Consider the following 24,961-nt stretch of genomic DNA (forward strand, 5'->3'; position numbering starts at 1 on the left):
AGGGGCTTCTCCCCCTATCTTAGGTTATTTACATCATTCTTCAATTCGTAGGCCCAAACAACATTTAACTTTTGGGAATAGGTCTCCATGACACTATCCCACACTTTGTTTTCAGTTTTCATCCACAGGTAGTGCTAACTAATATGTGGCTGCATGGAGTTTGCTAACCAGCCCACTATTGTGTAATTTTCCTACATCCACCTCTCATAGATAGGATAATTCTTCGCAGGTTTCTTCTTGCTCCTGGTGATGTAACTCCACTTCCTTCTATTACACATGTATTTTTATAAGCTAAGATGGCCAAATAATTAGTTCCATCCAACTTTACAATAGAGTCTCCATAGACCCTTCATGTGCAAACCCAAAATCTGTGGGGTATTTGGTTTCTCCTCTAGTTTGCTCCATTGAGTGAATGGATGCAAATGAAAATCAAATTAGGGCTTTACTAAACTAGAATTTCTAACCAAAGCAATAAACTACTCTTCAACCCCCTAAAACTAGGGTTTCACAGGACCCGAGAGGATGGGAGAAGAAGAGAAAATCGGTCTTAAAGGAAATCAAAAAGCTTCCCTTTGATCCCCAAGCGCCAGCTTCAAACTGTCTCTAGAACCTGTAACAAAGTCTCTCCAATTATCCAGGGTTTTTGGTAAAGAATCTCCAAGAACTTGCCTTAGGCCTCAACTAGGGATGAAAATCTGCAAAAACCTATCCAAAAAACCCTCCCAGCTGGGCTATATAAGCTGCTAGTTAATCAGCCGACCAGTTCTCCATACACACTGTATGGGCCAAAAAGGAGGAAGATGTCGAAGGTGGGAACCTGCTCTGATAAGTTGCAGAACACACCTGTAATAATTCAGGAAAAATAACATAGAACAGAAAAGAAAGGAAGAAAGAAAAGTTTCAGCAGAAGCTTTGGAAGAAGATGAGAGAATGAAGAGAAGAGAGAAGAGAAGAGGAAGTGTTTGATCCCTCTCTTCAGCCCTTTCTTTTATTCTTTTATTTGTAATCTGAGTATAATTCTATGAATACCCTTAATAGGGCGTCCAGCACTAATGTAATAATAAAAAAACAGAAAACAGGCCCATAACTAAGGCCCACTACTTAAAACATAAACATGAACATGACTTAAAATAAAAATAAAGAGACTAAGGCCCATTTAGCCCAACCTCCCAACAATAACAATTCTTACCAGCATACCCATTGACATTTTTTATCCTGCTACTCTTTAGGTATGCAACAGCAAGTGCTCGTTCAGATGGTATGTTTTTGCTTTGTGGTGGAAGAGACTCATCAGGCATGGTATGATTCTTTCTCATTCCTTCCTTTCTCTTCTATATATGAAACAGTCAATTCTTGGTAGCGTATTATGTCCATGCACAATTCTTGGTAGCGTATTGTTGTTATTTCAAGTTCCAAATTTATAAGATCTCAAGGTAGGATTTTATTTCTCTTGATTTTATGTAATTCCTATATTGAGTTTCCATGCTGTTTATCAACTGGTAATCATTAATATCTTCTGTGATCATGTGGGCAAGTCTTGGATGTGGTATTGACTTTTGATTTTGGTTTGTCCACCTCTATCCCTTTGCGAACAATCAACTCGCTGTGCTTGGGAAAAGGATAACCAGTTGTCTTTAGGTGCCTTGGGCATTGATGTTGAGAGTATCTTGGGTTTTCTAGCCTTTTGAAGTCTAACAATGCTTTTAATCAATGCAGTTTCAATTCCATTCACTTTATTTAGATGTTTAGTTGGAAAGAAAGAAGTAGGAAAGCCAACAGATTGTGAGGCCCATGGTTTCATATTTTTCTTTCAGATTTCTTATAAAATTCAATATTTTTTAAGGGGCTATTGCTAGGTATGATGGTAAAATCATGGGATGACAAGCATGAAAGCGCAGGTTAGATAAGGTTCTCCATTGGGTAATTATCTTTGTTTTAGATTTTTTTGCAATGAACATATAATAATTACTTCTCAAAGAACATGAAATAACTTGAATGGAATCAAGAACAACATGGTTGTGGAGAGAGAATCTTCACTTTCTGTCAACCAAAGTCATGTACAAGTAAGAAAAGTTGTACTTGCATTTTCTTGGGTTTTTAGGCAACCAAATGCAGCCATGTGTTTAATGCCTAGAAATGTATATTAAAGTATAAAAAAAGAGAAAAGAATGCAAACAATTAAGAGAAAAAGGCTATTGAATAGTATTTATTTGGACAGACCAACTCCTGATCACACACCAATCTTGTGACAATTGGGTGATGTTCAGCATAAGCTGGGCCATTTTAGATTGGCAATGGTGCCTTTTGAAGTTCCTGGGCTTTTGTATTAGGTTGAGATTTTGAGAAGTGGTGGCTTGTTAGTAACTCCTATGGAATCTGTCCTGAGGACCCCTGTATGGCCTTTTCAAATAAGTGAAAGAGATTAAGTGGTGGAATTCTGTGATTCAAAGGAAGAGTCATGGCCTCTTACAAATAGGAACACAATAAGAGAGGAATACTGTAGATTGGCCTGTATGGAAGAAGTTTCATGGAGGCAGAAGTCTCGAGTCCAGTGGCTAAGGGTGGGGGACAAGAACACTGGATTCTCTCGTAGATTGGCAAACATGTGAAGCTGTGAAGTGTGAAGTGCCATTTCAAAAATCAGGATCTTGAACCAGTGCTTCGAGGGATTTCTGAGGTGAGTGATGCATTAATCGATTACAGAAAGTTATTTTTCAAAACATGATATTGTGTTGCCAAAATTGGAAGTAGGTTGTCAATGGATCGGATTTGGGTTGGACCCCGTCCAAATCAAAATCAATTTGAGCAGATTGGACAGACCAATAAGACATATTGAATTGGACCAATCCAGACTAAATGGTCCAGAGTATTTATTGGATTGGGTTGAATCTGGTCCATTTGTAATAGATTTATATTGGACTGGGTATGGGTGTCAATGGACCAGGTTTGGGTTGGACCCAATCTAAATTAAAACCAATTTGAACAGTTTGGACGGTCCAGACATTGAATTGGGCCAGTCCAGGAGGGTCCAAAGTATTCCTTGGATTGGATTGGGCCTGGTCCATCTGTATAGATTCCTATTGGACTAGATTGGATTGGACCAATATCCTGTCCATTGACAGTCCTAATTGGAAGGGATTGAATTTAACACACTATCTGATGGAGAGAGACTCTCTGCAAAGAAGTTTTGATGAAGTAGAATTCCAACAAACAGTTAAAGATCTCAACGGGGCGGAGAGAACCCCATTTTTGCTGATGTTGTGCATTCATTCATTCTAATAAAATAGATTTTAAAAGACAAAGTTATAAAACCTTTCTTTTTTGTAGGGATTAAGATTTTATGACCCTAATATGAACTTGTTTGGTCTTGCCTCGAGGGGTTTGGTGGTGGAGACCTGACCCAACTGCTAAACACAGAAAAAAAGAGAAAAAATGCACATATTTTCAAAAGGCACACACTTGGGTTGAAGCGCAAGGCGCACCTGGTGCACACCTTTTGAAAATACTCTGCTTCGGATTTTGGCGAGGCACATACCCTAAAATGCACCTTGCCTGTGCGCCTAGGTGCACCTTTTAAATCACTGGTCATAAAGAGGGTCAACTTATCTTCCTGAGGCAATTAAGCCTCTCTTCTTGAATTCATGCCATGCTGAAGGAGGCGAGCAACAAGGTAGGATAGAGGTAGGGGTGCTCATGGTTCGGTTAACTGTGAGCCTTTTTTTGTAACCAAACCGGTACTACCGGTTTTTGGAAAACCGGCAACCGAAATGGAACCGAAGCCAATTGGTTAACCAGTTGACCAGTTTGGTTAACCGTCGGTTCGGTTCGTCGGTTTTTTGGTTTTATAATTTTTACAATATATATTATAAATATATATTTATGTATATATAAAATGCATATTTATTAATTTATAATATATAAAAAATAAAAAATATATAATATACATAAATATTTATAAAATATATAGAAATATATATATACTGGTCGATTCGGTTAACCGCCGGTTTTCTATATTGGTTAACCGAAACCGAACTGGTACCTTTGGTTTTTTAAAACACCGAACTGACCGGTTTGGTTAACCGATTTTTCTGTTCAGTTTCTGTCAGTTTTTTTGGTCGGTTCAGTTTTTTTTTCTCACCCTAGGTAGAGGGCCTTGACCTCCACTTGATCTCTTCTTTCAAAATGCTGATGAAGCAGCTGAGAAGTGTTGATTCTGGCCAACCTTGTACCCTCGTTAAGAGTTTCTCAAACTCGATATGTTAATCTTTTACAGATTCAGTTAGCTTCAGCTTTGATAGGATTGTCATAACCATCAAATCTGGCAGGTCCAAATCGTTTACATAGGGAAGTCAGCCTAAGATACCTGAGGGTGTGATCTGTGGAATCATTGGAACCACAGTATTGCCTCTCCTTCCAATGGAACAAGGCTATGGAGACCCTTTGGTGGCTAGGTATTTTGTGAGATTCAAAGAATTTCTCAGCTGTAAAAATCCAAGGTATGTGGTCTTCACCTGAATAATTTGGGAAGTTGAGCTTGGCTGTTCCCAGTGGTTGCTCCCATGCCACGTCCGTTTCCTTTTAGTCTCAGCTGGTTCCTTCTTGCCCACTTTTGCAGTTCCCTCTGGAGTTCTTCCATTACTGCCGCTAGAGATTGTTTGATGATTTGATCTCTTGCAAATCTCCAGTTACTTTGTGTAGCCGAATCTCCATGCGATCTACTTGTTCGTCGACAGTCTCAGACCTGGTACTCGGCATTCTGCTGTTATTCTTCAAAAACATCAGAGCTATGATACCAAAATGTTGGGTTACTGCCCAACATCAAGCTTCCCTTCAAAGGTGAAGCTACCTCCCGAGTCTAAAGATAGATGAGAGAGAGAGAGAAAAGGGAAAGAATTCAGTAAGGACCTGTTCGTTTGCTCTGATGTCTGACATCTGAAAGTGCAATGATTACATTAAGAGGTATATTGGTATTGGTGAATTTTTCTTTCCTCTGAACTCTGAATGAAGAGAATGTTGTTCTGAATTCTGAAAATTGTCAAATGTTCATTTTAACCCCATATATTAGAATTTTTGTTTGTGTTTTGGGGGTATTATTATTATTAGAAAACAAAAAGTTGTAAGGTTCCACACTTCCACTTTAAGAGATAAGAGATAAGAGGAAACAAACACTCATTTTCCTCTTAAAGTTATAAAATTCCTCTTAAGAGACAAGAGGTAAGAGGAAACGAACAGGCCCTAAGTCTCATATATACCTTCTCAGATTACAGAGTTTCTTTTATATTGTTCATCGACTTGTAATAGTTCTGTGACAGATTATTACAACTTACCATAACTGTTTGCCACTTGAATTCTTGATCTGTTACATTTAACTGAATCTTGATTCTTGACTACTTGTGCTTGGCCGTCCTTGGGGCTGAGTTGGCTTATTCCTCTTCCATCTAGAATATACCTTCAGCCTATTATCTTGGCTCTCTGGGTCCCTAATAACGATTGTGTGAATTCCGAGATAAGGTAGGGAGAATCAGGAGTGGTATGACAGCTGGATTTGGAGAAAGCTTATGATCATGTCCAGTGGGATTTCATGGACCACCTCTAGAAAATGGGATTTGGCTCGAAGTTGAGAAAGTGGATAGTGAGATGCATATCCACCATAATGTTTGTTGTCATGATAAATGGTGCACTGGAGGCATATTTCATTGAGAGGTGGATTAGGTAGGGCAATCCGCTCTTGCTCTTCCTCTTTATCATTATAGCTGAACCCCTAATCAGATTGATCTCCAAAGAAGAAATGGGAGGCTACATTAAAGGTTTCATGATAAGTAGCGGCATCCCATCAATAGCTTTATTGCAATTTGTTGACTTGACAATTTGGTCATTTTAACACATTTCACCACTAGGACTATTTTTTTACACTGTTTATTGATTTGGAGTAGTATTTCTAAAACTGACTTGAAAATGGAACTGCTTTTCTGTCTTGGTGTCATGTCAGTTGTTTAATTGTCTAGGTCAAATGGATCAACCTATAATGCATAACTTATAAACATTATGAAGAGAAAGGCCCATGGGCAGAGAGACAACTCCCTAGCCAGCAATATTGGAAAAGGAACCATTAGCATGCTTAACTTTATCTCCACCAGAAAGTAAACAGTATGAAGAGAAAAGGATAGATTTACCAGTCATGTGATTGGCTGCTTCTTAATCAAGGATCCAAGGAGACTTGGAATGGAGGAAACATGGTGCGCATGGGCTTGGTTGCTTGAATTTGCAGCATATGATGTAGAATGTTTGGTAGTAGGCTGCCCTTGGGATGGGGTACTTTGGCTCAACTGTTGATAGCTTTCTTAGGCAGGTGTGGAGGCAACATTAGCTCCATTGAACTTCTTCCATTTCCCTGGGACTTCTTGGGCTTACCAACCAAGTCCCAACAACTCTCCTTTGTATGTCTATACCGTTTGCAATGACTGCACCATAACTTGTCCTTATCATCATCTGGCTGCCTCTGTCCATCACCCTTCTTACCTTAAATTTTGGATAATAGTACAACCTACTCCCCTAAAGAAGGATTCATAACTATTGACAGGTGTATTATATGTACTGTACGCAGGTTTAGTGCCCACAAGGGTATTTTTGTAATTTTGTAGTCCTTTTGTGTTGTACGGCCAGTATAGTATAAATACAAATGCTTCACTCGCATGAAGTAGTTCTTTTGAGGCCTTAAGTCTGCAGCCTCTTCTCTCTTCTTCTTTTCTGCTCAACATGGTATCAGAGCAGGACCGACTAGACCTGGAAAACAACCAGCTGAGGTCTCTCTTCACTGCTGCGTAGGAGCTATTGGTCCTGATGCTCAAAGACAAGGAAGAGGAAGCATTCTCTAATGCTGTGATTAGTCTCCTCTGCCGAGTATGGTTCAGCTACAAGAGAGCTGACAGTTCAACTTCCTAGCGCAGAAAAGAGTTCTGTTACATGTTTTCTGGGGTTGCTCGGCTAAGAAGACTGGAAAAACATCCTAGATGTACAAATAAGGGTTCTGGCCTGCAGAGAAGATTGGGTCCATGAGTGTACTGCCTATTCACAGTTCGGGTGATCTGGGTACTGAACTGAAGTTTCTCTGTTTATGGTTCTCTTCTTGCCCTCTTTCGATGGACTGTTAATGTCCTAAAATCTGAGTAGGGACTGTTCGTTTTTTTTTTCTCCCTCCTTCGACTGTGTGCTGCTCTATTCAGCTCTCTAAGGGACTGTTGTTGAACCCTAAACCCTAAGTGATTGTTCGGCTGCCCTGGAAAGTGGATATCAGCTGATTAGGTGTGGTGAACCACCACTTGTATTGCTGTATTGCTGTTCCTACTGAAAAGCTGCATGAAAGTTGTAAAGTTGTAGGTCATTTAGACCTGGTTAATTGCAAGTGCAGTGTTCGTGTGTTGTTTTGTGGACTCCTACAAAGGGTAGGTCATACAAACTAGTACTGCAGTTGCAATGTTTGTGTTTAGTTCTCTGTGAAACCGAAAATCATCAAGTGTCTAGTTGTGGACTGTAACAGCTCTGTAAGGCAGTGTGCCTTTGTTTTGAGTACTTCTAAACCTAGAATCATGAATAAGGAAAGATTGTGGTGCACTAATTGTCAGAAGCCCCGGCACACCAAAGATACTTGTTGGGATCTCCATGGGAAACCAAAGTGGGCTCAGGATTTACCTAAGAAGCAAGGCTCAGATGTAATTAGAAGACCCAGGCAACAAGGTATCAAGAAATAGCACATGGACAATATGGTTACTCGGGAGAATCAGTCCTCCACTTCTACTGTGACTCAAACACCACATAGCCAACACAACTACTGTGACCATTTGGAGCTTTATGGTAGAGCAATTCGCTAGATGGATGCTCCTCCCACCACCTCTTTTGCATCCATATCAGGTAATCCTGCCACATCTTTCCATGCCTCTTCACACAACCTTGACTCTCCATGGATCATCGATTCTGGAGCGTCAAAACACATGACTAGTATGTCCTCTTACTTTCAATCTTATCACCCTCTTTCCGGAAGAGGTAAAGTGAGACTAGTTGATGGATCATCTTCCATAGCTGGTCAAGGAACTCTCTTTCTTCCCCTCGGTCTTACTCTTTCTGATGTTCTTCATGTTCCAAAATTCCCTATGAATTTGTTCTCAGTCAGTAGTGTTACAAATTCCTTAAACTGTTCTGTGACTTTTTTCCCTACCCATTGTGTGATTCGGGATCTGGCCTCGGGGAGGACGATTGGTAGGGGACGTATGGTTGATGGACTCTACATGCTGGAGAATACGACTGGCCTTCATGTTATAGAGTATGAGTCAATTCAAAAAGAGTAAAATGTACTCGTGGCACTGTCGTCTGGGTCATTTGTCTTTTGAGACCTTGAAATTGGTTTTCCTAGAACTGTGTAAGTCAATGTTTGTTTCTAATTTTTCTTCTCAAACGTGTCAGTTAAGCAAGCATTGTAGAACTCAATTTCCTCAAAGAAATATTAAATCTGAGTTTCCTTTTCACATTGTGCATTCTGATGTGTGGGGCCCTGTTACTTTACCTTCTGAGAGTGGCTACAAGTACTTCATTGCCTTCATTGATGATTATTCCAGATATACTTGGGTATATCCAATGCGAATCCGTGAGGAAGTACCAAAAATTATCCAAGATTTTCAGCGGATGGTCTTCACCCAATTTTAGATCGAGATTCAAATATTTCAGTCAGACAATGCAAAAGAGTTTTTTCATAGTGACCTCACGGAGTTCTTTGCTTCACATGGCTCTCTTCATCGGAGCTCTTGTGCCTGTACGCCATAACAAAATTGTGTGGCTGAACGGAAGAACCGACACCTCTTTGAAGTGGCACGGGGTTTACTACTCCACATGAATGTTCCCAAACGTTTTTGGCTTGAGGCTGTCTTCTATTCTACATACCTCATTAACCGAATGCCCTCTCGTTGGATAGAGTACAAAGCCCCACATCGGCTTCTCTTTCCTAAGGCCCCTCTTCTTTCTATCCTTCCTCGTGTTTTTGGTTGTCGGTTCTTTGTCCAAAACCTTTCTCCCACCCGGGGGAAATTGGACTCTCGTGCTATCCCGTGCATATTTCTTGGCTACTCATTCTCTCAGAAAGGGTATCATTGCTTTGATCATATTTCTCGGAGATTCTATGTCTCCATGGATGTTACCTTCTTTGAAGATGAGTCATTCTTTCCTGTTTCTCCTCAGGGGGAGTGTAGGCATGAGGAGAAACTGGTTCAGCTTCCTCCTCTTCCTAATCCTTCTCCTTCCCCCCTTCTCTTCCTCCTCTTCCTAATCCTTCTTCTTCTCCACCTTCTCTTCTTGATCCTCCACCTTTCCGTGTCTTTTCTCGTCGTCATAAAGGCCAACCAAGTTCAAGAGCTGTGGAGAATTCAGAAGTTGTACCTCAAGTGCCATCAAACTCCTCGGGGGAAGATCATACTTTCTCAGTAACTTGACTCCCCATGATAGTCCTGACCTCCCTGTTGCTAATGATCTTGACCTTCATATTGCTCACAGGAAAGGTGTTAGGTTGTGCACCACTAAACACCCCATTTCCAACTTTGTCTCCTATGAGAACATCTCACCTTCATTTCGTGCCTTCCTTACCTCCATTGACAGTATCCCTATTCCCAAGAATGTGGCTGAAGCTCTCTCAGTACCAGAATGGACAAATGCCATGAAGGAAGAAATTGATACTCTTCATAAGAATGGAATGTGGGAACTTGTTGATCTCCCTAAGGGTAAGGTTCCAGTTGGATGTAAATGGGTGTTCACTATTAAGCATGAGGCTGATGGAACTGTGCAGAGGTATAAAGCTCGTTTAGTGGCAAAGGGTTTTACTCAAGTATATGGAGTTGATTATGCAGAAACCTTTGCCCCTGTTGCCAAAATGAATTCTATTAGAGTACTTTTCTCTCTTGCTGCAAATTTGAATTGGGATCTATATTAGCTCGACATCAAGAATGCCTTCTTGAATGGTGACCTTGCAGAGGAAGTTTATATGGTTCAACCCCTCGGTTTTTTGGCTCAAGGAAGTGAACAAAAAGTGTGCAAGTTAAAGAAGTCTTTATATGGGCCGAAACAATCACCAAGAGCTTGGTTTAGTAGATTTCATACTACGGTTCAGCAGAGGAGATACAAGCAATGTCAGTCAGATTACACACTGTTTGTAAAAAGGGTAGAAGGTAAAATGGCTGCCCTAATAGTATATGTGGATGACATAATTGTTACTGGTGATTGGGAGGATGAAATTCAAAGTTTGAAGGGCTTCCTTGCCACTCAGTTCGAACTGAAAGATCTAGGACCCGCCAAATACTTCCTTGGAATTGAGGTTGCCCTATCAAAAAAGGGTATCTTCATCTCCCAAAGGAAATATGTCCTAAACTTGCTTAAGGACACTGGAAAGATTGGGGTTAAACTAGCTGACTCTCCCATTGACCCCAACCATAAGTTAAGTGACAGCCAAGGTGAACCTCTTAAGGATGTGAAGAAATTTCAGAGGCTTGTAGGAAGATTGTTGTACCTCTCTATGACTCGTCCAGACATAGCATATGTTGTTGGTGTCCTCAGCCAGTTCATGCATGCACCTAGGTTCACTCATCTTGAAGCAACGGAGAGAATACTACGGTATCTTAAGAAGTTCCCGGGTGCTGGCTTACTATTCCAGAAACATGGACATTTGAGAGTTGAAATTTACACAGATGCGGATTGGGATGGATCTCAAAGTGACAGAAGGTCTACTAGTGGTTACTGCACCTTTGTTGGAGGGAACCTTGTTACTTGGAGGAGTAAGAAGCAAACCGTGGTAGCTAGATCTAGTGCTGAAGCTGTGTACCGTGCAATGGCATACGAAGTAGCCGAAGGTATGTGGATAAAGAATCTATTGGGAGAGTTAGGTTTTCCAGTTGACAAACCCATGACTCTTCTCTGTGACAACAAGGCAGCTATAAGTATCGCTGCCAACCCGGTACTACATGATAGAACAAAGCACATTGAAGTTGACAAGCACTTTATTAGAGAGAAAATCATCGCAGGCGAAGTATGCTCTCCATACATCAGCTTTGAAGACCAACTAGCAGACATCTTTACAAAAGGCCTAAATCATTCCTGACACGAAGGTCTCTGTGACAAGTTGGGCATGATTGATATTTATGCTCCAACTTGAGGGGGAGTGTTGACAGGTGTATTATATGTACTGTACGCAGGTTTAGTGCTTGCAGGGGTATTTTTGTAATTTTGTAGTCCTTTTGTGTTGTACGGCCAGTATAGTAAAAATACAAATGCTTCACTTGCATGAAGCAGTTCTTTTGAGGCCTTAAGTCTGCAGCCTCTTCCCTCTTCTTCTTCTTCTTCTTCTTCTTCTTCTTCTTCTTTTCTGCTCAACAATAACCATCCTCCTACTTTCCTCTAATTGAGCTAAAGCATGCACTTCTTGAAGACCTGGTAGTTCTTTTCCACCCAAGATCTGAATGTGTAGAGGCTCATAGATTGAATTCAGACTTGCCAAGAAAGAAAATACACATTGTTGTGACACCAACTTTCTATAGGCTGCAAAAGTCTTGTTTCGTTGTTTGAGTACTCAACTTTGAGTTGATAGACTTTGTGCAAAATGCCTCTGTTCTGAGTATGTTGCCTTAGCATGCTCCCAAATTTCCTTGGCAGTGTCATCCCACATAAAGTTCTTCCTGAGAGCATGTTGAATGGTGGAGACAAGCCAAGACCTTATTGTGTAATTTTCTTGCCCCCGCTTTTCATGATCAGTCCCATCAGCAGCAGGTTCTTTAGTTTTTCCAGTGAGATATCCCTGGAAAATATCCCAACTTTCCCTTTCCTCCAACAAACATTTTCACAGCCTTGCACCACTCCAAGTAGTTGACACCATCAAGAGGAACAATAGAGATTGGAAAACTCATATTGTCCATACTACTGCCAGGTAGGGACTGACTTCCTAAGGAAATTGAGGTGGCTGAACTCTCTGAAGACATTATTTTAGACACAAAAAATCACCCTAACACACTGCTGGAAATTCCCGACAACAATTGCAGCAACACAAGATGGTAGACTTCCTTCACACACCACTAGCAGCCCCATGACTGCAAAGGTAAATAGTTGAGACTCTAGCAACAGTACTGTATCACTCAGATCACAACTGGTCCACAAAATCATCAATGCAGCAAACAGTTGCAAGTCATCTACCATGGCTTATGAATCTCTAAAGCTGTAACATCAACCAACCCAGTCTGCTGTAACCAACTATCTCCTTTCAATGGTCAAGAACTGATCTAATCTAGCAGAGATAATACATCCCCACATAGACAAAGTGATCACAGCACTTACTAGGGACTTCTTAAGGAATGGGAGCTGACTTATGGGTCACCATGACATTGATTTGATCACTACCAACAGAAAATGGAAACAGATCAGCCTCTTACATGTTCTGGTCACTTGATACAGGGATAAACCTTCTCCTACAACCAAGGAAGAATAAAGAATAACAAACCAAGTGGTATAATCAGATCTGGAAGTAGTTGCTTCTGTCCTTGCAGATTTCTTGTAGTAAGAGCTTGTTAAGAGGAGAAAAGGTCTTATCTGTGACTGATGGTGCTCTGGTACCATGTTATCTTTCAAGAAGACAGTAGAAGAGAAAGAGTTGCAAAGAGAAGAAGAGAGATATGAACAGATAATAGAATGAGGAGAATTTTAGGTATGCGTGTGGCAGTGTCCCCACAACCCTTTTATATTGACAAACATAGTAAATGATAAAATGACATCACTGCCCTTACGTCTAATACAATGAATCTCACAACAACCATCGCTAGTGAGCAATACCGGGGGCACTTATTCTCAATCTCAATCCCTCCTTCCAGGGTGCATCCTGGAACTTGAATCCTAAATGAAAACATGGGACAGAAGCATGCATATAAGGCTTTTGAAGAATCTAGTATCCAGTGTAATATCTAATTCATCTTTAGTCTATCTATTTAAAACAACTTTATCTCTACATTCTTTTTCCAATAATGACCTATATTTGTTTCAGAAGTAGTATACTCTTCAATAGGCAACTTATATTTTTGTTTCAGAAGGTGTATGCTATTTATGCTGTAGGCAATTTATTTCTAGGTCCATTACCCAGTGTTTGTTCACACTATCTGGGTGCTTGGGAGGGGTGCACTGGATATGGACCTAACCTTTGGCATTTTTTTGCACAAAGTGGCTGCTCTCAGACTTGAATCCACATTCTTATTCTTTTCAGCCTGGGATTTTACCATTGCACTAAGAAGTGACCCTCATTTAGTGTCTGAATATTATTAAGTTTGTTCATCAGTCTGGTACTTTTACCCAAATGGTAAGAACCTTTACATACTGCAGTTTCTTTCTTGGAAGGTAAAGTAGCTAAAGTTTGGTTGGATGAGTTTACTTCCCATGGAAAGTGTTTTCTTTTTCAGCTATAATAAATAATAGACAATTCCTTGCAATTCTATATTTGGGTCTTGAGGATTATTAATTATATATATACTTTTTACAGCCACTGGCAGATGCTTATGGGCTACTCATGCATAGGAATGGTCAGTGGGAGTGGACACTTGCACCTGGGGTGTCTCCTTCCCCAAGGTACCAACATGCTGCGGTAAGTGATGGCTATAAAACTAGGTTTTCTTTTTTTCTTTTTTACATTGTTGCTAAATATAGTTGTACAATTTTAAATGCAAGGCCTCTTTTTGATATTTGAGGCTAAATGCTCCCTATTGACATATTTAGGATCATGCATTATTGTACATGGTGTTGTCAGTTGGCCCATTGCATTAACATGTTAGTTTGTTTTCTTTTTTTTTAATCTTTTTCCTTGAGCAATGCAACCTGCTGTTTCTGGTTAATAGGTCTTTGTTGGAGCTCGATTGCATATTACTGGAGGTGCACTGAGGGGAGGACGATCAGTTGAAGGTGAAGCTGCTATTGCAGGTAAGTAATCTGTTCTCTTTTTGCTACCTCAGCACTCTCGAGTTTCATAGTCCATTACTGTGAATCATAATTCTTCTTCTTCTAAATATTATTTTATTTTCCTTTTTAAGTGTTGGACACTGCTGCTGGAATATGGCTGGATAGAAATGGGATTGTGACTTCCTCCAGGACAGGCAAACCTCCAAATGAGTATGATGCTTCCTTGGAGCTTATGCGCCGTTGCCGCCATGCATCTGCATCAGTAGGTGTTAGGGTATATATTTATGGTGGTCTTAGAGGAGGTAAATACTATGCAGCAACGTAGTTAAGTTTTTTTTTTTTAATTTCTCTGAAATAACTGGAATATGCTGGTATCCTTCTAATATGGAGTTGTCAGATACTAAATATAGGCTGCAGATGCACCCAAATTACTGACTTCTGCAGCTTTTTGTGTTGAAGATTCTCTTAGTTTTTTAACAAAAAATCTCATTACACACACATAGACACTCAAACTCAACTAGTCAGCTCTTTTTTTTTGGTGGGGGGGGGAGAGAGATAAACTCAACTCAGCCTCAATCCCAACTATTTGGGTTGTCTACATGTGTCCTGTCCCACCATTTTCATCTTTCTAGAGTCATGTTTTCTGTGAAGTTGTAAGTTCTTGAGTCCTTTCCTTATCATTTGAGGTAATGTTTTCCTTGGTCTTCCCTTGCTTTTTAGGTCTCTTTTACTTGTACTAAATCACTTGCTAGTGCAATCATTAGTCTTCTGTCCACTTAACAAACCATCTCACTCATCTAAATCAGCTCTAATATGCTGATATCTGATTTTTTTCCTTTTTAGTCTTGCCATTCATCCATCTCAACATCCTTATTTTAGCAATACTCAGTTTTTGAATATGTTTTCAATTGTCCAATACTCTGTCCATCTTGTAGAATTTTCATTTCGGTCTCATTTGCTTCCAACCAGACAGCGTATAGGACTCACCTCTCCAGTTCAACTAGTGGACATTTACCCTATTATATTTGCAAGCTTGATGTTTGGTTTATGGCATTAGTATAGTTTCTAGTACTAAACAAAATGAGAAAAAAAGGATCTTGTACACCATGTATACAATTAATGAAGGCACATAAATAAGGAAAGAATCCATGGACCAGCAGTTCTGAAAGTTCTAGGACCTCTTACCTATCTGACATCACAGTTCTAAAATCCAGTTATGAAATGCTAAAAAATATAAGCCTTTTTCTATTCAGGATCCAATTCCAGGGGAAAAAATTAAGAGGAAGTAATTAAGTAAAGCAGCTATGGGTGGGCCTCATCTGTTTAGAGGTAGGAAAAATCCACCCTCAAATTCAACTTACAAGCTCTCTACCATCAAGTGGTTATATTAGTTGTCCAAAAACCCTGTAAGAGCTCCAATCTGCAGACTTCATCCCTGGCCTAGCAAGATCATCAGAACATACAATGGTCGGTTGGTATTGGTAACCTGTTGAACAAGATGTTCAAATCAATTGCGACTGATTCATGCTATTAGATCTTTAGCGTCGTATTCTAACACATATATCTTATTAAATAACTGCTGTACTATGCCGATATCATGCAGTGCTCTTAACCTCGCTGTTAGCCTTCAAATGGCAATGCCTTTTATGTTGGGTGAAGTTTAATGTACTTTTCTTAGATGAAGTTCAACCACTAGAACAGAGAAAACCACACAAATAAATGAGTTGTGGTGGAAGTTTATTCATTCTTCTGCACCCATACAGGAAGTTAAAGACTATAGATGCCACATTCTGCATCCAAGCACCAACAAAGCCATCTTGGCTATCTAACTGAAGCCACGATTTAATGTGTTTGTTGTCCTTGCTATCAGCTTCATTGGGTATATGTTGTCAAGATACAGTTGCTCAGTGCTTTGAAGTTATGGTACTGTGGTATGGAATCCTACTTTTGGAAGACCACTTCTTGACAGGGAAGTCGAGGTGTGTTTGAAGCTGTTGTCTAAGCTTAAAGTAGTGAAGTGCAACTGGACAGGCACAACTCAAGTTGGTGGAAAGAGTGTATCAATGGTTTATTTACTGTTAAACCATTTTACAAAGCCTTAGCAAGAAATCAGATTAAGAGGATCAGAGGACTCCAATCAAGGGTTGTTTGGGGGAATCCAATCACATGGCCGGGTGGTGCTATTTATGTGAAAGTGGTGGGGAAGATGTTTTTTCATATTTGTTTTGGTTGTTGCTTTTCAAGATTCATTTGGGGTTTCTTCTTCAGACTTTTCGGCTTAGATTTTTTTTTGCTGGCTTGTTTTGCATGGAAGAAGAAAGCAAAAATTGTGTGGTCTTGTGTTCCATTGGCATTTTGTTGGGAGGTTTGGAGAGAAAGAAACACAATAATTTTTGAAGGTAGGTCATAAAACAAGGAAGAACTTTGTTCAATTACCGAAAAAGGATTTTTAGAGTGGAAAATGATCCTACCAGAGTTTGTGGGGGGTATCGAGGGATTCTTTTGGTTCAGATATTTGGTATTCTTTAGAATTGGAATGGAGGGATCATATGTTGTAATTCTGTTTTTTGTTTTTTCCTCTTTTCTCAATCTCAATTAATTTTCTTTTTTATTTACTACCAAAAATAGATAGATGGCCATTTTATCTTGTCAATCAGAGATGGAGACATACTCGCAATCACTTTCTTGACTAATGCAAGACATGGTTACAAGCACATAAGGCGTAAAATATAGGTTGTGGTCTGGTAAGGTACAGTCAATCTTTAGACTTAGGCTAGGTGTCCAGAGACCTTCATTGGATTAGTCGACATTGAGGTGTGGAATTCAGCCATATATAGTTTGATTTGTTCACCTTCTACTATCTCATTACAAATTTACAATGCAGAAATCCTCTCTGAACTCTGAATACATTGTTCTTCCATTTTGTTGCTCAAGTTAGGAAATAAATTGTATTGAAGTATAAATACCTTCTTGATGTAAAATGATGTCCAATACATTGTCTTATAGTATTCATGCCTGTGGGAAGGGTACATTTGAACATAAGTAATTATGTTTTAGGGAATGATACACATGACCACAAACTGATTATAGAGGGCTGAGGTGTTAGCAGCTTTGGAAGGTGTGCAAAGGGCCAAAGAACTTAATGCCAAGAAACTGATTATAGAGGGAGATTCTGTGATTTTAGTGGACTGGTTAAAAGAAGACACCTCTAAGATGTGGAGCTACAGCAATGAAAAGAGAAAGTTCAAATGGCTGATCAAGGATATGGAAGTCCAGTGTACTTGGGTAAAGAGAAATGCCAATTCCTTTGCTGATGGATTAGCTAGGCAAGGGGTTAATAGGGATTCTGGGTCTCAGTTGTAATTGTTGAGTTTATCAGTTTGGGTGTGTTCCCGTACCTTGGGGAGTTAAGATTCCTTAGCTCCTTTTCTTTGTAATTTTATTTCATTTTAATGAAATCTGTGGTTATTGATAAAAAAGAAAAAAATAAGATACACATGACCACAAATATTTTTCGTATGTTTACATAATTGATTTGTCCTTAGTTTTTATTGGTATCAAAATTGAACATCTAGGAAATAGATAACTAGTGATTAATGATATATTACTTACATTAAAAATTAGCACTTAGCTCATCCCTTCTGTGTGCCAACCTGAAAGGAAAGGAAAAAGGAGGGAAGAAGAGGTAGGAATAAAGGGAGAAGAGGTCAAGAGAATAATTAGTCTCTCTCTTGACAATCAACCCTTTATATACTTCTATTCATTACTTGTTAAAAAATTACAACTAGCAATTGCTAACAATATTGGTCGGTTGTTTTTTATTTTGATAAATGAAGAATTTATTTGATGGAATAAACCACTGTTACAGAATACACTTGGAGAGGTACGAGCTGCAACCTCTCCAACCCTTCAAGAACTAAAAAGGATTACAATTGCCAATACAGATTTTCCCTATTTTCCCCTTGTTTGGCTAAACAATCAGCCATAGCATTTTTTTTATAGATAAAAATTCAATTGGTTTCATTAGAAGCAAATGATAAAGAGTCTGTTACAAGCATCCCAATATGAGGTGCAAGGTGCAGCCTCACTCATTAATACAGAAACATCATAAAGTTACAAGTGGGCCCAGGACAACTGATCCCTAGTTACTCCTTGTTTAGCTAGAGAATCAGCAAAAGCATTTGCCTCCCTCTCCACTGCTGAGTTATCCATTTGAATTTCTTAATTTCATTTCTGTAAGCCCAAAATCACTGAATCTAGGTTTTCTAGCCAACATCCATCTGCTGAGTTATCCATTTGAATTTCTTAATTTCATTTCTGTAAGCCCAAAATCACTGAATCTAGGTTTTCTAGCCAACCCACCATCACCTTGGAGTCCCCTTCTATCACCAAATTTTCCAATAACAGTCAGCCATAGCATTTGGCATACCCATTGTATTCTAACATCCAAATTCCTCGTCAAGCATGTGAATCTTTTAAGTTCATTTTTTAAGCACCAAACTGTAGTATGTGGTTTTTGTAGCCACCCCACAACCACCTGAGAATTACCTCTATTAGTAGCTGCTCCACTCCTAGCTGTACAGCAAACTGTACCCCTTGTAGTGCAGCTAATAATTCTGCCCTCGTGGAGTCCCCCTCACCTAAAGGACCTGAAAACAGAAAAGAACAAAACTAGTTTAATGCTACCCCTCAATCTAAAGCATATATATCATATAGTTCTACCTTGTTAAAAATATAGTCTATCCTTGATTGACCCAGGCTTTTGGTGAAAATATCAGCTATTTGGTCTTCTGGTTTGATATATGCTGTGACAATATCCCCACTTGTTACTTTCTCTCTCACAAAATGGCAGTTGAATTCAGTATGTTTTGTTCTTTCATGAAACATTGGATTCGAGGCAATATGTGCAGCAACTTGGTTGTCACAAAATAGCCGGATGGGTTGGCTAATTGGAATGTTTACTTCTTGAAGAAAATTCGTTAACCAAATCAATTTACAGGTAGCATGAGACATTGCCTTGTACTTGGCTTTGGCATTTCTCCTAGCAACTACACTTTGCTTCTTACTTTTCCAAGTGACAAGGTTCCCATACAAGAAAGTACAATAGCCTGTAGTAGATTTTTTGTCCATTGGGGACCTTGCACAATTAACATCTGAATATCACTCTAGAGGTAAGTCTCCCCCCTTTCTTATACAATAATAACCCACAACCTGGAGCACCCTTTAAATATCTCAACACGCTCACAACACCATCCAAATGAGTAGTTGTGGGGTTTTGCATAAACTAAGCACTCCAACATTAAACAAGATGTCAGGTGTAGTGATAGTAAGGTAAATTAGCTTACCTACAAGTCTCCTATAGTCTGTTGGATCTTCTAACAACTTCCTCTATCTATCATTCATCTTCACATTAGGATCTATAGGAGTTTCCACTGGTTTGGATCCCAATAACCTGGTTTCCTCTAATACATCCAAAGCATACTTTCTCTGTAAGAGGGAGATTCCCTACTTTGATCTGGCAACCTCTATGGCCAAGAAATACTTCAATGTTCCTAGGTCTTTGGTTTGAAAATGTTGTTGTAGGAATTGCTTCAGTTTATTGATGTTGTGTACATCACTACCGGTAAGAACTATGTCATTAACATAAACTGCCGAGATCATCTTCCTAGAGGAGGTATCCTTGCTGAATACAAAGTGTTAAACAATACACTATTTCAAACAAAAACAGCCTTTCTCAACCTACATACCTTACCAGACTCCCCTTGAGCAACATACCCAGGAGGTTGCTCCATATACACCTCGTCTTGAAGATCACCATGGAGGAAGGCATTCTTAACATCAAGTTGAAACAAGGACCAGTCAAAATGAGTAGCTAGAGAGATGAGCACTCGTACAAAGCAATGTTTTCAAAACCAGACCAGACCAGATGGTCAGACTGAAAAACCGGGAACTACTTTTTGGCCAAAGCCCATTGATTTGGTCAGTGAGCTGCTGACCCGGGCGGTTGAACCGTCAAACCATCGACCCAAACAACAGTTTTGGCTGTTTTTGTTTTTAATTTTTTAATTTTTTTTGTTAGAACGGGTTGTCTGTTTGGTCTGAACGGTCAGACCGTTTGACCTGGGAACTGGACCCCAGAACGGTTCCTTGTCCAGTCCGGTTTTAAAAACCTTGGTACAAAGCCAATTTTATAGGGATGGGGTTCCCAATTTCTCTTTTAGCCACTCATTATATCCTTCTGATCCATTCTTCAGCAGACCCTCCTTAATGCACTTCAACTTACCTCTTCCAATAGGAGACACATCAATTGACTTACCATATATAGTTGGTACCATTGAGTTTCACTGTGGTCAACTGAAAATTCATTAGGCCTTATTACACCACTACTGTAGGTTTAGGGTTACTACTTGATCAGGCCATGAGAAAGTGAAAAAGGATCACTACACATTTCTTGAATGCAAAGGGAGCTTCACACACTAACAGTCCACCTATACACCACAAACTACCACTCACTTCATCACATTGAAGAGTAAATACAACTGCACCTACAACATCTACCAATATACTCTTCTTTGAACTGCTGAGTAGAGGAAGCTTAACAAACCATCATCAACTCACAAACAGCCACAACTTGAGGCATCAAAGCCTCTTTTCCAAAGGGACGATCCTTCTTGGTCCCTTCTTCCTCCTACAACGAGTAGAGAATGTTCTATACTTTCTAGTGCACAACGAATGGTGTTAACGGCAGTTGACTGTTAACTGTAGCAGTTGAGTATTAACTACGGCAGTCAACTGTTAACAGTAGCAGTCAACTGCTTTAATGAGCAGTAGGCTCTGATACCATGTGCGCCAACCTGAAAGGAAAGGAAAAAGGGAAAAAAAGGAGGGAAGAAGAGTTAGGAAGAAAGGGGGCAGAAGTCAAGAGAATAATCAGTCTATTTCTCTTGACAGCCAACCTTTTATATACTTCTATTTAATACTTGCCAAAAGGTTGCAACTAGTCGACTGTTAACAATATTGGTTGACTAACAATGTAGAAACAAGGAAAAAGAACAAAACTACTTTAACACCTATCTAGTTAGTGCTTGTTTATTGTTCATTTGTTCTCTGTTTATATTTCTACTCTAGTAACTTTAAGGTTAGTTTTTGTGCAGATATGCTTCTGGATGATCTCCTCATTGCAGAAAATTCACCATTTCAATCTGAAATAAACTCACCTATCTTGAATTCTGAGAGAACTCTACCCATGACAAGTTCAAAATTGAATGCATCAAGTCCAAGTTCTCATGTTTCACCAACTTCGGATGCCTATGTACCACTACCTTCAGATGGAAGAATGGAGATCCCTTCAACTGGTGGCTTAAGGTTTTATACATTCTATAACTTGCTCTTGTTTTTTTTTTGTTGTTTCTTAAAATTATTTTGACCTAGGATAGTTGTACAGAATGTGATGTTTTCATTTTTTACCAGCACGGACAAGAACTCTATTGAGAAGCTGGTGGAGGCGTCAGCTGCCGAGGCTGAGGCTGTTAGTTCTGTATGGCAAGCCATGAAGTTAGCATCTTCAGCATGTACAGAAGAAACTTCTGCATCAGACAGCAACTCACATGGTCCTGAGCACTCATCTGACAGTAGTGATAATGAGGTTGATGTCCGCCTTCACTCTAGAGCTGTATGTATCTTTTTTTCTCCTTTATATCTGGAATTTATGTCAAATTCAAGCTACAAAGACATAATGATTCTGATGTTACAGGTTGTAGTTGCAAAAGAGGCTTTTGGGAACTTGGGGGGTTTGGTAAGGCAGCTGTCCTTGGATCAGTTTGAAAATGAGAGCAGGCGAATGATCCCCACAAACAATGACCTGTCTTATCCTGCTAAAAGGGCCTTCTCTAGACAGAAGTCCCCTCAGGGATTGCACAAGAAGGTAAGCATTATTAGAATTCTAGACATGTTGTTTCTTATTTTATTAGTTACAGTTGGTTTATTATCACTTACTCTGTTGCAGATTATTTCTTTTTTACTTAGGCCACGAAACTGGAAAGCTCCAGCTGATAGGAATTTTTTTCTGGACACTTATGAAGTTGGTGAACTTTGCTATGCTGCTGAGCAGATCTTTATGCAGGAGCCCACAGTTCTGCAATTAAAGGCTCCAGTTAAAGTATTTGGCGATCTTCATGGACAGTTTGGTGATCTAATGCGCTTATTTGATGAATATGGATTTCCTTCAACTGGTGGAGACATAACGTGCGTATGATATTTAGAGTTTATGCCATTATTTTCAGTGTTTTGCATATTTGAAATATAGGAAACAAAGTGAGCTAGAATGGGATATTTACTGTTACTCAAGTCAAGTTTTAAAGTGCATATTTAGAACCAGAGAATGGTTGGGGATAGTCAATGGTTTCCCTGGAAAGGTGGATTTGAATTAGCACCTTTCATGGTAATAATTTTTAATATTTGGTCTTCGATGCAAGATTGATTTTCTTGTTCTGCTTGTGTACATTGTACAAATTCATGATTGACCCTTCATAGGGTTCTTGTGGGTTTTAGTAGTTCAGATAATTTCCCCATCAAATTAATAATTTGTTTGTAAGGTGGGACTGCAACACAATTGGAAAGGTGGATTTGAATTAGCACCTTTCATGGTAATAATTTTGAATATTCTTGGTCTTGGGTGCAAGGCTTTTATTTTTTTTTATTTTTTGTTCTGCTTGTGTACATTGTACAATTCATAATTGACCTTTCATAGGGTACTTGTGGGTTTTAGTAGTTCATCTAATTTCCCCATCAAAATTAATAATTTGTTGTAAGGTGGGACTGCAACACCATTGCAAGATCTTGAGTAGGAAAGACGGTAATTTTATAAAATTAATATCCTATCAATTTTGTGTTCCTTTTAATGTAAATAAGTACTGTAGATCCATTAAGTAAGCTTAGTATTTTGATTTTGTCACCATTGTCACTCTTTACGAAATGGTTCAAATAGAGGGCTGTGGGACCTTGAACTCAAATATTTCTTTATCCTCCAGTTGGAACTGCTTGTTCACTTGGACTCCCAGATGGGCTAATAGTTTTGCGGATAACTTAGTAGGGATGAGTTTTAACAAAAATACTTTGTTAGACCCTGGGATGGGATCTACCAGGGCCTGGAAAACTTTGTCCTTGTTTTATTTTTAGAATCTATCACCTATGGTTGTATGTTCTTTGTCTCCTTACCTCTCTAAATTTTGGGGAGTAGTGTTCTACTTCCCATTTTTGCCTGAATAAAGTATTACCTTACCAATGTGAGTCTTTGTGCTGATATTATGAACTAGAAGGATAAGAAAGGAGATACCTTTTTGGAAGCCAATAAAGGAAAAAAAAGGAATGAGGGATATGCTGGAATCCTGACCAGCTCAATCAGTCAACATCTATCCTATATGCGGGCCCTTTGATGGGGGTCATCACCAGCTTTATTATAATGGTAATAGAAGGAAATTCATGTGGCAATTTATTATATTATGGAAATATAAGAAAATTCTACACTCTATTGTGTGTGTGTGTGTGTGTGTGTGTGTGTGTGTGTCTGTCCAGGTTTGTGGATTTCAAAAGTGAAAATGCCTTGGTTAATTGGTTGTCCTTTACTGATCTATCTTCTTCTATCCTCATTCCTCCATACGTATCAAGTTCTGATCAATCTTTATTGTTAATAAAAAACAAAGCAGAAAAGAGAATCGTTCATAGACTTAGTGCCTTTCCTCCTTGGCTACTAAAGGAGGTTTTGCTAATGTCATTAGATGATGAAATGATTATGGCATTGGTCAATGAAACCTTGAATGACCAACTCTATTAACATGGTTTGTAATTCATACAAAGGAAGAGATTGAAGAGGATGTTGCAACAGTACTAAAATGGGGTGGATGAAATGGTGAGGTGTATCTACAGTGTTTTGTGATCAAAGAATATTAATCGGATTGCAATGAAATTTTCATAAGATGCTATTCAGCTAGAAATGTTGTTCTGAATGGAGTACTTTTATTTTTATTTTTTTTAATGAATTACTGACAGATCTATTGATGATATTAAAATTGTACAAGAGCAATCTTACACCCCAAAAAGGTAGTTAGCTTCAGCTAACTTCCTACCAAAACAAAAACATAATCTGTCACATAACTTGATCCACTACATACTGTCCCTTGTAACCACTTGTTTTGCCAACCCATTTGCAGATTGTGGTATCCATGTTATGTATTGTGCATTCAAAGACATAATATGAATGAGTATCGTGCATTCAAAAAGTAGCATGTCCATTTTACAAGTACAAGGGAGATGAGGATATTGATATTGATAATTGACAAGGACTATATTAGAAATGAGTGCATTTATAAGAACCTAAAAACAACCTCAATAAATGATAAAATGAATGTTAGGCTTTGCAGCCAAAAAAATGTAAAACTAAGTTTGTCTGAATGTGTATAAAGATCACTTACTCCACCAGTAAGGAGTGAATTGATGCATATTGATGGTCCTATTATAGCAAAGTCAAAGTTGAAAAGGACCTAAGATCCCCACATACATCACACATAGGGATATAGGAAATGGAAATTCAACTTTCCATTTCCTGAGATTAGGGCATGGATACAGGTACAAGTATCTCATTAATTATTGTGATGTCATCCTTTTATATTTAACCTTTATATCATTTCTTAGAGTCATTGCTTGGTGTAATGGTAAAATCTTGGGCTGACAAGTATGAGAATGCAGATTTGAATGAGCACAACCACTTTGTACACAATATGCTAAAAATAAGGTAATACTGTAACTGCCATTTTATAAATATCATTTTTTTTTTTGTTTATCTCTTGTCAAAATTAGTTTAGCTTTTAGAGTACATTTTTTTGGGTAAATTGCTGAAACCTCCCTTGAAGTTTCTAACCGTTGCTGAAATCTCCCCTGAAGTGTGGTAATTGCAATCACCTCCCCTGCTGAACTTTCTAGGACAGTTGCAAGTAAATCCCTCTGT

General features: G+C 39.0%; 1 protein-coding gene across 1 annotated transcript in view; it reads left to right on the forward strand.

The window, feature by feature from the left end:
- The window catches only part of LOC148867311 (serine/threonine-protein phosphatase BSL1-like), a 41,505-nt gene that overhangs the window by 12,619 nt on the left and 3,925 nt on the right, over positions 1-24,961 (forward strand). The window contains exons 7-14 of the mRNA XM_088981550.1: positions 1,230-1,299; positions 13,547-13,648; positions 13,899-13,980; positions 14,091-14,261; positions 21,114-21,324; positions 21,430-21,631; positions 21,713-21,883; positions 21,965-22,203. Of these exons, the coding sequence (XP_088837676.1) occupies positions 1,230-1,299; positions 13,547-13,648; positions 13,899-13,980; positions 14,091-14,261; positions 21,114-21,324; positions 21,430-21,631; positions 21,713-21,883; positions 21,965-22,203 (1,248 nt within the window). The remainder of the gene's footprint in view (positions 1-1,229; positions 1,300-13,546; positions 13,649-13,898; positions 13,981-14,090; positions 14,262-21,113; positions 21,325-21,429; positions 21,632-21,712; positions 21,884-21,964; positions 22,204-24,961) is intronic.

Source organism: Nelumbo lutea, chromosome 3 (assembly GCF_056320005.1).
Source record: "Nelumbo lutea isolate HS-2025 chromosome 3, American lotus-T2T, whole genome shotgun sequence".
Classification (NCBI taxonomy): Eukaryota; Viridiplantae; Streptophyta; class Magnoliopsida; order Proteales; family Nelumbonaceae; genus Nelumbo; species Nelumbo lutea.